At 44.5% G+C, this 13,496-nt stretch overlaps 1 protein-coding gene across 2 annotated transcripts; it reads right to left on the bottom strand.

The window, feature by feature from the left end:
* Positions 1-1,472: 1,472 nt before the first annotated feature.
* Positions 1,473-13,279, bottom strand: agtrap (angiotensin II receptor-associated protein). 2 transcript variants are annotated; one of them, XM_061833767.1, is made up of 5 exons: positions 13,108-13,279; positions 12,004-12,038; positions 11,769-11,877; positions 10,359-10,569; positions 1,473-2,470 (listed from the first exon to the last, which is right to left on the bottom strand). In XM_061833767.1, exons 1-5 carry the CDS (start codon positions 13,132-13,134, stop codon positions 2,346-2,348), a joined length of 507 nt encoding a protein of 168 aa, XP_061689751.1. In that variant the 5' UTR covers positions 13,135-13,279; the 3' UTR covers positions 1,473-2,345. The 2 variants fall into 2 exon arrangements, with proteins under 2 accessions (XP_061689751.1, XP_061689752.1); XM_061833768.1 differs by lacking the exon at positions 1,473-2,470 and adding an exon at positions 3,330-5,798.
* Between the last annotated feature and the right edge of the window lie 217 nt (positions 13,280-13,496).

Below are 13,496 nucleotides of genomic sequence, written 5' to 3'. Positions count from 1 at the left end.
GTATTTTAGGCTTGCTTAGCATTTATTGTTTGACTTGGTGCTAACATAATGAGTAAAATGCTAATATTTGTAAACATTTGTAATGTTTGGGTTCACGCTCATGTAAAAACCATTTATGGTGATTAAAAATAAAACGCTATTGTTTATATCCATTTTTATTGCACTGCTCATAAAAATAGTTAATATTTGTATATATTTGCCCTTTTACTTGATGCTAATGTGAAATACAAAACGCTAACATCAAACTTGGCTATCCTACTATGGAGCTCGTGCACATGACGAAAAGATCAATGGATTCCGGCAAAGGTCAAACCGAACACACTTCCGTGTTCACGAGCCGTCAAAACCGTCACTATGTGGGATTTATTCCTGATGGGAACGGATCCAGCAACAAAGTATTCGCATGCGTCCAGACTTTTATACGCTTTCAAATTTTTCCGTGTAAATCTCGACGATTTATTCACCAGATCCATGTGTAGATCCAGTTGTCCAAGACAAGCGGAAGCGGATTAACAGTCCAATTTCTAATCAGTGAAAACATCAATTTCGGCATTAAATACGGGTCCTCTATGCAGAGTTTATCAAATTTTTCCACTACTGTCGTTTATTTTCACCTTCTAAATGTACAACGGTACCGGACAAGACGCTACAAGACGTATTTCCGTGTCATCTCGAACAGACTTATCATGGAGCAATGCTTAGCTTGACCGGCAATATGGAGAGTTAAACAAAAGTCACGTGATTTTATGACGTAGGGACACGACGCTATATCTCCCAAAAAAAAAAAAAAAAAAAAAAAAAAACGATCTGTTTCCAAGTTTAGTATTTTATTCAATGTGCAGATAAAGACAGAATGCGAACGTGTGTATTCCTGTTTATTCTTTTTCAAACTAAAAGCTAAAATATGTCCTTTTTGTGTACGGCGCTTGGAAACACACTTGTTGTCGTGTAACTCAATGAGGCATTTCCTTCCGTTTCCCGAGCACGTCGCAAAATCACCTCGAGGGACGGCCGCTCTCGACGCCACAAATTGGCTTCCTGTTCGAGGCCGTGTCAAAGTCGCTGGTGTTGATCAACGGCACCTTTCCACTCAGGACCCCCCACCCCACCCCACCTACCTCCACTTCGACGTCCTCACGCCAATGAATCCCGGGTGGCTTTCAGACAATAATCGATGATCCAATCCACCAATGAGCTTCTTGCCCCCCATTGCGACGTTCTGCATTCAGGACGGGTTTTTGTTGACTGAACACTACGGTGGCCCGGATACCCCCTACGGTGGTCGGGAAATGCAAAACTATAAAAAAAATTGTGAAAGACTTTAATATAATCCAAACACTATAAACACTTCAATATTCCACAAAACACAAAAACAGAAGACAAAACATATTAATATTAAACAAAACAAAAGACACAACACTAACATTTCATTTTCTTCGGTTTTGTGCTTCCTGTTTGTTTCCTGTTCCATGTTTTGTTTTTATTTCCTGTATTATTTAAATGTTTTTTTTCTTTGTTGTTGTCTTTTATCTTGTTTTTTTTTATTATTGGTTTGCGAAATATTAGTTTTTCATTTTTTTTTTGCACTTCCAGGCCACCGTAGGTTAGGAGTCATTTCGGTTTACCCGCGTGTAAGTTTGAAAAACAAAATGCGAACATTTGTATCCATTTTTATAACTTTATTTTATGCACATCTAAAACAAATATTACTTATGCCTCCACTTTTACTCTTTTCCGTCGTCCTCATATAAAAACTTAAAGCTAACATTTGTATCCATATTGACTTTTTTTCTTCAATTTAATAACAGTATTTACTTTATTTTGTGCTGATGTAGTAAACAAAAAGCTAACTTTTTTTCATTTTACTTGGTGGTCATATTTAAACAAAAAGAGCTTTTACATACATATACATACCATTTTACCTTATGCTTACATACCGAAGGACACTTTTATCACTTTTTTCATCACTTTTATTGTATTGTTTTACTTTATGCTCAGATATAAACAAAATGCTAACATTACAGTTACCGTTTTATATGTGGTATATTTGTTAATGAGCTCTAACGCTACGTGCCCCGCCCAGATCAGGGTGTAGTCCGCCTTTCGCCTCAAAGTTATCTGCCGTGGGATCCAGCACTGCCGCGACCCTTGTGAGGATAAGCGGATTACAAAATGGATGGATGTCTTAAAAAAAACTGACAATGAACAACATTGAGAGAAAAGTTTGTGTCACTGTGAAAAGGCTTCAAAATGATAATAGCAACGACAATACAATAACCATAATAATAATTCATCAGACGGGCGGTGGAACCGCACGCGTTCCGGCATTCGGGTTTTGCGGGTCATCAGTAGGCTCGCGCCGGCTTGGAGTCCTGCGCCTGGTTGAAGGGGTTGGCGGCGCTGGTGGACGGGTCCTGCTGGCCGTCGATGGACTGGTACGCTTCTCTGTTTCGTCTCATGGTGGGGAAACCTGCGTGTGGGACCAAGACCGTGACAGGACAACCAAGGGACACCGTCAGCAAGTGGACCTTTAGAAACCGCATCGGAACCAATCGAGCTATGCGTCGCTGTGATTGGACGCCTCTGACACTTGGTACCCTTCTGTGTTGGCATCACACAGTAAATTAACATCCATCCATACATCCATCCACCCATTTTCCGAGTTACTTATCCTCACAAGGGTCGCTTGAGTGCTGGAGCCGATCCCAGCTGTCATCGGGCGGGAGGCGGGGCGCACCCTGAACTGGTCGCCAGCCAATCGCAGGACACACGGAGACAGACAACAGTCGCAGTCGCAATCGCACCTATGGGCAATTTAGAGTGTCCAATTAATGTTGCATGTTTCTGGGATAGACGGCACGGTGGATCAGATGGAAAGCGTTGGCCTCACAGTTCTGAGGTGCCCGGGTTCGAACCCGGACCCACCTGTGTGGAGTTCGCATGTTCTCCCCGTGCCTGCGTGGATTTTCTATGGGCACTCCGGTTTCCTCCCACATCCCAAAAATATGCAGCATTAATTGGACACTCTAAATTGACCCTAGGTGCGATTAGGAATGCGACTGTTGTCTGTCTCGATGTGCCCTGCGATTGGCTGGCAACCGGTTCAGGGTGTACCCCGGCTCCTGCCCCTTGACAGCTGGGATAGGCTCCAACATTCCCCGCGACCCTTGTGAGGATAAGCAGCAAAAAAAAAAATGGATGGATGTGTGAGGAAACCGGAGTGCCTGGAGAAAAACCCACGCAGGCACGGGTAGGACATGCAAACTCCACACAGGTGGGTCCGGATTTGAACCCCAATCCTCAGAACTGTGAGGCCAATTGCACTCTAACCCAGGGGTGTTGACCTCCTTTTTTGTCGCGGGCCACATTGTAGTTACGATTTCCACTAGAGGGCCATTATGACTGTGAAACCATAAAAGTCTTTTTAATCACCTCATCATATTTATATATGAAATTTTGGCACAGATTTTTAGCAAGAATGATGGAAGTTAACACACGATTTGCCTTCACGGGCCACCTAAAATCACGTGGCGGGCCAGATCTGGCCCCCGGGCCTTGAGTTTGACACCTGTGCTCTAAGCAGTTTCCGCCTCTATTAATACATGTATGATGTCTTTATCTGTCTTCCATGTATGGTTTGAGTCCTTTCCCACACACCAGAAACGAAATCGGTACTGTCGAGACCTCGTACTGGGTCACATTTCTCAACTAAATTAGAGTCGAAGTTTGTTTGGTGTTTGATCGAAAATGCTCGACACATACAGTAAGTGTCTTTCATGTTTTTATGACTCAAATTGTCATCTCCTGCCACATTGTTGTCAGCGCGCACGCTTCAGACTCCACAAAGTCGCCACGATGGCTTTCGACGGGCGACGTATCACATTTTTTTTTTTTCACCGTTTTGTTGACTTCTATTTTAGGAATGTTTTGATTTTGCCCGTGGGAGTCACGAGTGAAGTGTAATTTCCCCGTCCGAGGATGAAAATTGGAACCGTCCTGCCTTCATCATATCCGCGGCTTGTTGATGATTAATTACAAAGACGAGATTTGATGTTGGTTTCATGGCTAAATTTGATGTCGCGGTTTTACAGGCTGTGAGTTTTTCTTGTATCGATCACACGGACAAATTTGTCATGATGAGCTTGGAAATCATCACCTGTAGACAATGTGAGACGTTGATCACGTTGATTCCGAAATGTTCAACTGTTCACAGTGGAGTGAGAGATTATCCTCAGCGGTGCCATGAGACACGATTGATTAACCCTTCGTGACTAATCCTTCTTTGGTATATGCCGTGCCCACCTGAGGGCAGCAAAGTACCCACATTCAGATACAGCAGCGCCTCGTTTCTTGAACGCAATCCGTTCTAGAAGACGGTTCGAAAACCGATTTGTTCGAGAACCGAATAAACCCCTGCGCGAGTAATGTTAATTCCGGGTTTTTTTCGGGGGTTCGTTCGATTTGACAGGAACAAAACGCGTCGTGGGTGGGTCAGCTGGTCGGGCCGCGCGCGTTCTGTTATTTCCGGGTTTTTTCGGCGGGGTGGGAATTCGCAACCAAGCGTGTTGTGGGTCAGCCGTTTTGTGATTTCCGAGTTTTGTTGGGGGCGTTCAAGTACCGATTTTCGTTCGAAAACGGAAGCAAAAAAAAAACATCTCGAAATTTCCGTTCGAAAAACCGATTTGTTCGAGAACGGGGACGTTCGAGAACCGAGGCTGTCCTGCGCGTGGAGTTGGTCAGAACTTCTCAGTCGGCTGCTCTCGGTCTTAACTGAGGATAAGGAATATATGTTCGTGAGTATCGTTAAACAGTACTCTCTTATTATTATGTTACTATGAACATTCCAGAAAACCCAAATGAAACTGAGTAGGGTCCAATTATTTATTGTGTTATTGATATACATTTAGAGAGGTGCATTTATTCTGTTTGTCCACTTGAGTTGGCTAATCACACACTCTACACAAGCTGAATGTTCCTTACTGCAGTTTCATAAACGTCAACTACCGTGAAAATTCAAAAAACAGGTGATTTTGGGGCGACACCGCTAGGCATTAGGCATCACAGTGAGCGTCTCGTGATCCGGCTGCTTTGCTATCTTTGCTGTGTTCTTTTTGACTACAGGGTGAAGAAAATCAAGCTAAACGTTGCTGTTTACTTGCATTTGTTCCTGTCCAGTGTCCATATTTTTATGAATGTATTATAATGTTGTGATTTTTTTTGTTTAATTTGAATGATTTCAATCTCAAGTGGGAATGGCAAAAAACTCCATGTAGCCTCTTTTTAAAAAAGTGCTTCTATGTCTGCCATAATGACGACAGCTTTGAAGTGCGTTGCGTTCGCTGACACCGTACAGCGCTTCCAAGTCCAAAAAACAACAACAACAACAAACAAACAAAAACAAACAAACAATGGCTCTTATCTCAAGGTATCACCGCGTTATGATGATGATTGTTATCATGCAAAAACTCACAGAAACCTACACGAGGCATCTAGATTTTAAATAACACAGACATGCAAATATGTATATGAGAACAAGCCCAAACGAGGCGTAAGGGGACAAACACGCACACGCTTATAAATACAAAACAAAAATACATAAAAAAGTGTCCTCGTTGTTCTTCCCTTTTCATGAGCTCACTTCCTGTGCAGGGGGGGGGGGGAATGCAAGGTAGGCAGAGGGGGAAAAAGCGGGTATGCGGGGTGGGGGTGTAGGATGGGGGGGGGTCAATAGCGGCGGCCGATAAATGCACTGTCGGCACTGTCCGTCGTGCAGCGACTGTCCACTGAGGTCTCTAAGTCTGGGGGAGGTGGGGGGGGGGGGGGTCAAAGGTAAAAGAGGGGGAGGGAGGAAGAGACAAATGAAGACATGAGAACATTCCCAGACGAGACAGAAGGGGCAACGCGGCATGCGAGCCAGCAAGTTATGCAAAAAAAAAAAAAAAATGTAGGCAAACAATTTTTTTCATGTATGGATTCTCATTCTTGACTCTCTGGATGTTGACTCTCCATAACCCCGATTTTATGAATTTGTAGATTATGCTTATGTGCTCTGTGTGTAGGGATTATTTTTATTCTTGATTTCCATCCATCCATTTTCTTTTGCCGCTTATCCTTACAAGGGTCGCAGGAGTGCCGGAGCCTATCCCAGCTGTCAACGGGGGGGGGGGGGGTATACCCAGAGCTGGTCACCAGCCAATCGCAGGGCACATGGAGACCAACAACCAATCGCACTCACAATCACACCTAGGGGCAATTCAGAGTCTCCAATTCATATTAATGTTGCATGTTTTTGGGATGTGGGAGGAAACCGGAGTGCCCACCCGGAGAAAACCCACGCAGGAACGCGGAGAACATGCAAACTCCACACAGGCGGGTCCGGAATTGAACCTGGGACCTCAGAACTGTGAGGCCAACGCTTTACCAGGTGAACCACCGTGCCACCCCATTATTAATATTTTTGGGAATATTTGTTTTCATTAATTCAGTCATCGTGCAAATGGCGGAAACATTTCATCATGTCACCCAGGGGTATATTTTATCATTTCTGGTGTTATAATTACACATTTTTCACGCCCCCCTCCAAAAAAATTCGACTTCATTTCAAATAACAAACGCAACAAAACCTCATTTCCCATTCGAAAACCTTCAAAACATTCAGCACGTTCAGAACTTCTAATAACATATTTCCATTTTCCGCAATTTTTTTCATTCTCCAAATTTCCCATTTTTGCCACATTAAGAAATTCATTTTACATGACTCGACATTTCTTGATGGATTCAAACCGTTTCAACTCTTTCCAGGTGTTATTATTATTATTAATATTATTATTAATACGACAGCATATCATTATGGATGTATCCATATCATTCCATATTTGCACATGATTTTTTTTTGACTCAGCATTTATGTGCAATTTCTCCAACTATTGCAGTCTAGTAATAAATGTATGCATTTATTCATAAATGTTTAATATTTTTTACTGATCATTTAATCATGATCTCATACAACTTAATTATTTTTAACTGAAAAAATGGTGTTCATACAAAAATGATTTTTCTTCATGACTATTTAAACATACCGCACATTTTTATTCACTCATATGAAAACGTATTCACGATTTGAATTCATTCCTGAGGTCAGCAAACACATTTTTCTTCTTTTCTCTTTTTTACAGTTAGGGGTATTTTTTCATGAATATTTCAGTCATGTAAAATTAATATTTATTGAGTCATCTTATTAACTCTGAATAGTTGACTAAGGCACGCGAGCGTGTCGGTAATTTTGAAATCAACCTTTTTTCATAAGCGCGGAAATAAATCTTTTTTTAATTTTGTCCAGGAAAATATTCGCAAAGTGAACCTGATGTGATCTGATTTTTATTTATTAAAAGCTGCTTTTTTTCATGACTTATTTGCAATTCAACCGTGACAATTTATTTTCTTGCAATGACCGCCGTAATTTTAGCAATTATTTAAAACCAGGATTCTAATCCAAGCAGTCTGCTGTGATGCAGAAAACAAACCTATATCCATCCATCCACCTTTCCATTTTCTTTGCTGCTTATCCTCACGAGGGTCGCAGGGAGGACCGGAGCCTATCCCAGCTGTCACCGAGCAGGAGGCCGGGAACACCCTGAACTGGTTGCCAGCCAATCGCAGGGCACATGTCAACTCCACACAGGCGGGTCCAGGATCGAACCAGGATCATTTTGATTGCTTTTTAAGGCTCCTGATTAGCAAAGCGCCCCGTGTCACTCTGTAAACCTGACATCGGCTTCGGAGCGCGACCGCGAAGGTTAGCGAAGACCGACCGAGGGGCAGCCGGCTGATTGCGAGTCTCGGCGAGTGCCGGGGCCCGCGGGGAACCCCTAAATGCTAATAGATGCGTCCCGGCGCCAATTAAAAATACACATCAGTCGCTACAGCGGGGATAAGAATCTCGAGCCTGCTGGGTGAGGCTCACATAGAACATCAATATGCAGTCAAATCAGGCAGCGCCAACCCCCCCACTAAATATTCTCTCTCTCTCAATTAGTCTCTAGTAATTTTATGCAGCTTTTCCTACCCAGCCCCCTCCCTCCCAAAGAAAATTTGCGGCACTTTGGAACCTCACTTTGAATCGCTGCTCCCGAGACCCAAACTCTAACCCGGGGAACTCCTGCGCCTCCTCCCTGTTGTGAGCTGGGATAGCCTCCAGCACTCCCGCGACCCTCGTGAGGATAAGCGGCTCGAAAAAGGAGGGAGTCCGCAAATCAAAGCTTGGTTGATGAAAGAAATACCCCAAGAAGCCACGGGGATCGGGCACTTGCATGACCGCAGAGTCAAACAGGGCCACAGTTTCAGTTTCTGATGACACTTCATTCATTTGCGCATCGAACCATGTGGGATCAAAACCATTTCTGGTCCCACTGGGATCGGCATGAACCTGTGACTCCGTGGCGTAAAAGTGCTCTCACGTGGTGTTTCTCGGGTATTTTATGCAGTCTTGTGACCGCAAACAACAACGTTTGTCAGCACGACAATACGGAGAGGATCTCAAATGCACTCACTCACTTCGGTGAAACCACTTATAGAGCCTCAATATGTCAGTCAAAGCGAACCTGAACCAGGACCAAGGACAACTGTCATGGTCCTGCCGGTCCCTGTCCTGCTGCAGCAATCAGTGCCTCGTTCCCCATAATTCGGACAGATACAACTAGGACACCTCGTACGGTCCGGCCTTTGCCAGATCATTCCCTCGTTCCTCGTTCCCGGACTCTCGTGATTCTGTTCCTGATCTCCCGTGTACCGACTCCTGCCTCCTCTGCCTGACGTCCTTGTTTCTGCTGCTCCCGCTGACTGCCTGTCTGTTCACCGACACTGGACTGAATAAATACATTTCCCGAACTGGCTCTACGTCTCCCGAGTCGTGCGTTTGGCCCCCGACCTTGTGTTCTGATCGTGACAACAACAACCGCATCGCCCCGACCCTAACCCTCCCATGAACCGAGCCCTAACACAATCATAAACTGGATCCTAAACCCCGAGTCTAGCTAAAACTTCTTCTTCTTTTCCTTTCGGCTTGTCCCGTTAGGGGTCGCCACAGCGTGTCGTCCTCTTCCATCTAAGCCTATCTCATGCATCTTCTTCTCTAACACCCGCTGTCCTCATCATGTCCTCCGTCACCACATCCATCAACCTTTTCTTTGGTCTTCCTCTCCCTCTTTTGGCTGGTAGCTCCATCCTCAGCACCCTTCTACCAACATACTCACTCTCTCGCCTCTGAACATGTCCAAACCATCGAAGTCTGCTCTCTCGAATCTTGTCTCCAAAACATCTAATGAGCTCATTTCTAATCCTATCCAACCTGTTCAATCCAAGCGAGAACCTCAAAATCCTCAGTTTTGCCACCTCCATTTCTGCTTCCTGTTGCTTCTTCGGTGCCACCGTCTGTAACCTGTACATCATAGCCGGCTTCACCACTGTTTTATAGACTTTTCCCTTCATCCTAGCGGAGACTCTTCTGTCGCACAGAACACCAGACACCTTTCGCCAGCTGTTCCAACCTGCTTGGACCCGTTTCTTCACTTCCTGACCACACTCCCCGTCGCTCTGTATTGTTAGCCCCAAGAATTTGAAGTCATCCACCCTCGCCATCTCTTCTCCCCGGACCGTCACTATTCCTCTTCCGCCCCTCACATTCACGCACATATATTCTGTTTCACTTTGGCTAATCTTCATTCCTCTCCTCCATCTTTCCAACTGTTCCTCCGCCTGCTCTCTGCTTTCACTGCAGATCACAATATCATCTGCGAACATCACAGCTATGACCATAACCATTGAATTTGGAGTTCACATAAGAATAATTCTGCCCCACCCCGAATCGATCCCTAATCTCAAACCCAAAACTCCTACCCAAACCCTAACTGGGGCTCTGCTTGGTATAACTAAAACGTTTCCATGCGGCTTCAACATTCAACACCTCAACCGGTTTTGTGCTGCCAATATCTTAAATCCAGTTTCATGCCGTGAAAAAATACCTGTAACTCCATTCCTCCTATCCACGATTGGCATTTCAGATTTTTGCAATGTCACTTCACCTCGGACAAATGACTCGCCACTTTTGCCGAGTTCATGCGGTTTCTCACGACACGTATCTGCAATTCAGTTGCAGATGTCCTCCATGTCAATTATGGATATCTGTAACTCCAGTAGAGGTAGGGACAATTTGATTCTCACTAGTCATCATTCCAGTTCAGGATGTACGTAATGCGATTCAATTCAAGATATTTACATGTTGGTCTCACCGTGGAATCCCGCACGACCGCTTATTATATTTCCCCCGTAGGGCGTTTCGCCGTCCGCCGGCCGCCACTCACCAAAGTTGACGTTGTAATCTCCTCCTCGCTCGCGGTACATCTGGTAGACGAAGAAGCAGGAGGCGGGCTTGAGCAGCAGGCTGAGGATGGCCATGCCGGCGCTGAAGCGGAACACGTCGCGGCCGTTTTGCGACGCCAGCTCGCTCAGCGAGTAATAGATGCCGAAGTGGACCATGTCGGTCAGGATGGTCACCGCCATCCCGATCAGAAACTGCGCTCCACCCAAAAGAGAGACAACCTTCCCTCAAAAAGTGTATTACTTCAGAGTTACAGTCCATAAACCAAACCTACCCTCCGCCGTAGGCGGCATCCTGACCGAGCTACAAGGGTGAAGACGACCTCAGTCCCGAACCGAAGCTCAAAGGTATTACTTTATAGTACTTTGGCAGCCTGGGTTACGATCTTGTCGAGCAGACGCCGTACGGGTGGCATAAACCGCAACTTTGTCGCTTGTAATCCTGGCCTGAAACTGAAACTTGAAAACCCAACCCGAACCCAGAACTTAACCGTTCCCAGGCTTGAAAAACCAACAATGCTGAATGCGACACGCAATTTAACGAAACAAAAACAATAAACCAAGAAGAAGTTCAACTGGTGAACTGCAAATTGAACTTAAAGGTCAAGTGTGTGATTTTTAGTATGTCATTAATGAAAAAACGGCAGCCGGTATGGACGCATCCGTTTTTTCACCACAAAACATGATTTTGACGTATACAGCTTTTTGTAACTCCCGCCATGAAAATCCTTTCGAGGGATTTGTTTTCGAGAAGAAGCAGGAAGTGACGTACGGGGCAGGAGCGCCCTCCAGCGGTCTCGTCTGTTTATACTAGTTTTACCTGCTGGAAGGTAGCTCGTTGTTCCTTCGTGTTAGCCAAAATGCATTGCTCGAACTTTCGGGAGGATGGATTTACCCTTGATAAGTTTGTAAGAGACCCAGTTCGTCGTGAAAAATGGATTGCACGGGTGCAAAGGATGAGTTCCAAACGACAGGTAGGTGTGTAACCAGCTACTAAAAAAAAAATAATAGTTTGGGGGGGACCAGAGAATCCGTCTCTCATAATGTAACAAAAGATCCGCGTACATATGACAGGGGTGCTAAATGTGTCGATGTGCGCGTCGGACAGCTGCCGCGTCGGACTCGCTGACGGCGGCGGCTATGAGCAACGTTGCCGACAATGCCGCACTCAGCCGTGTGCGACGACAACGCCGTAAAGCAGCCCGGCTCGGCGCCGAAAATGCCTTGTCGACGAGGCTGAGCCGGCCGGCCGCGATGGCTCATCTCCGCTGCGGAAGTGGATCAGAAGGGGAGGCGGTTTGGCCGTGATCCGCATATCATTTAAATATGGCTCGAAACGATAGGGTAATATTGCCCCGGTCAACGTAGTATTTGCACTCAGTTACACGGCTCACCATCAGCACGGCGTCGACCGAGTCCCTGTGGGCGATGGCCCACACGCCCACCGCCAGGACGCTGAAGTTGCCCCAGGCGAAGGAGGTGGGCAGCCACGCCATGCAGCCCCTGCCAGCACACACGCACACAAATGTGTACACGAAGCTGTGCCTGCTCGGCGACCCATCGGAGGTCGACTGGGGGAGAAATTCCTCGCGTTTGTGAAGAAAAAAAAAAAAACAACGGTTCACTCACCAAACTGTCAGCAGCCAGTGCACCAAAACGATGGCCTGGCGAGAAAACGACATCGGCAAAATTTTTTTAAAAAATGACAAATGTTCACCGTAAATCACAATTCATAAATGTGCATTCATAACAATCGCATCAAGACTAGCATGTTCTTCGACAGATACAGAAAAAAAATATAGTATTTGATACGCGTCCAAATAATATGCAAATCATAATAGTAATGATACAAAGAAAAATTAAGCTATTATTATATTATATCATAAAAACATAAACAATCAATTGTAAATTACTACTTGTTAATAATAAACAATAAAAATAATCAAATTAAATTTAGCAATCATACTCGAGTAAAGAAAAAATGGAATCAAAATCATCAATCAACAATAATAATACATAAGTATAAAAAACATGAAAAAACCCTAACAAAACAATACTAGAAAAAAATGTGAAAATAAGACTTACTAAATAATAATTGGATACATTTTTTAAAGTAAAAATTAAAAAATGATTGAGTTACTACAAAAACATCTGAATAAAAATAATATACCAAAAAATAAAGAAATCTGAAACTCTTTTTGAAGTAACAAAACAAGTAGTGTAATAATAAAATAATATTTATCGTGTTTTTATATTCAAATCAAGTGGACAAGACCAGTGTTACAAAGCCGTTAATTGGTTTTGTTTGATTTATCCTCCGCACTTCCGCACAGCGTGTTATTATCATTTAATATTCAAATTCAATTAATTTAAATGAAAATGTGTTTAGACAATTTTTTTTTAAGTCACGTTCACTCAAATGTTTGCCCCAGAAGTAAACTTAAAGCCATCGAAGAGAAAGCCCGACTAAAATAATAAAAATATTATAATCATTTATACACGGGATTACAATGCAGGTTGACTCCCCCCAAGAATCCATTTTGGAGCCCCGGAGCCGCAGTTTGCCAACCCTGCGTCAGTTAAACGAGAAGCTCTCAGAAGGCGTTCGCCACTTTCTCCCCGGGTCCATTTCGATATGTTTGAATTCTGAACTCAAAATGCACTTCTTGGGTTTTCCAAAGTTCCAAAAGACGCCAGCGGGCCACGAAAAGAAGCCTTCGAAGCGCCACTTACCTTCAGATTGATGGCAGGAATTTCCATAACAGCCAGCCGCGCTCAACGCTCGCTGAGAGTTTGAAAAAGAGGAAGAGAGCGGCACGCAAGCTTTGTCTCTTTTTTTTTTTCCCCCTTTTCTTTTCTTGGTGTCGTTCGCCCGGGCTCGCAAACACAAACCATGTGACAGCACCCTGACTGCTTCCCATGTGACTCACACACACCCTCGCAAGCGCCTTCCTCCTACTCGCCCCCCCCCCCCCCCCCCCGCTTCTACCCACCATGCCTCCACCTCCCCAAAAAGGAGCAGCCGCACTTTGTTTTGATCAAAATGTTGTTGTTGTTGTTGTCGAACATAAACGCCATCATATTGGAATACCGGCAACTTGCTGCTGCTTCCTGTTTCACAA

This window comes from Syngnathoides biaculeatus, chromosome 10, assembly GCF_019802595.1.
Source record: "Syngnathoides biaculeatus isolate LvHL_M chromosome 10, ASM1980259v1, whole genome shotgun sequence".
Taxonomy (NCBI): Eukaryota; Metazoa; Chordata; class Actinopteri; order Syngnathiformes; family Syngnathidae; genus Syngnathoides; species Syngnathoides biaculeatus.
This window is presented reverse-complemented; position numbering and strand designations above follow the sequence as displayed.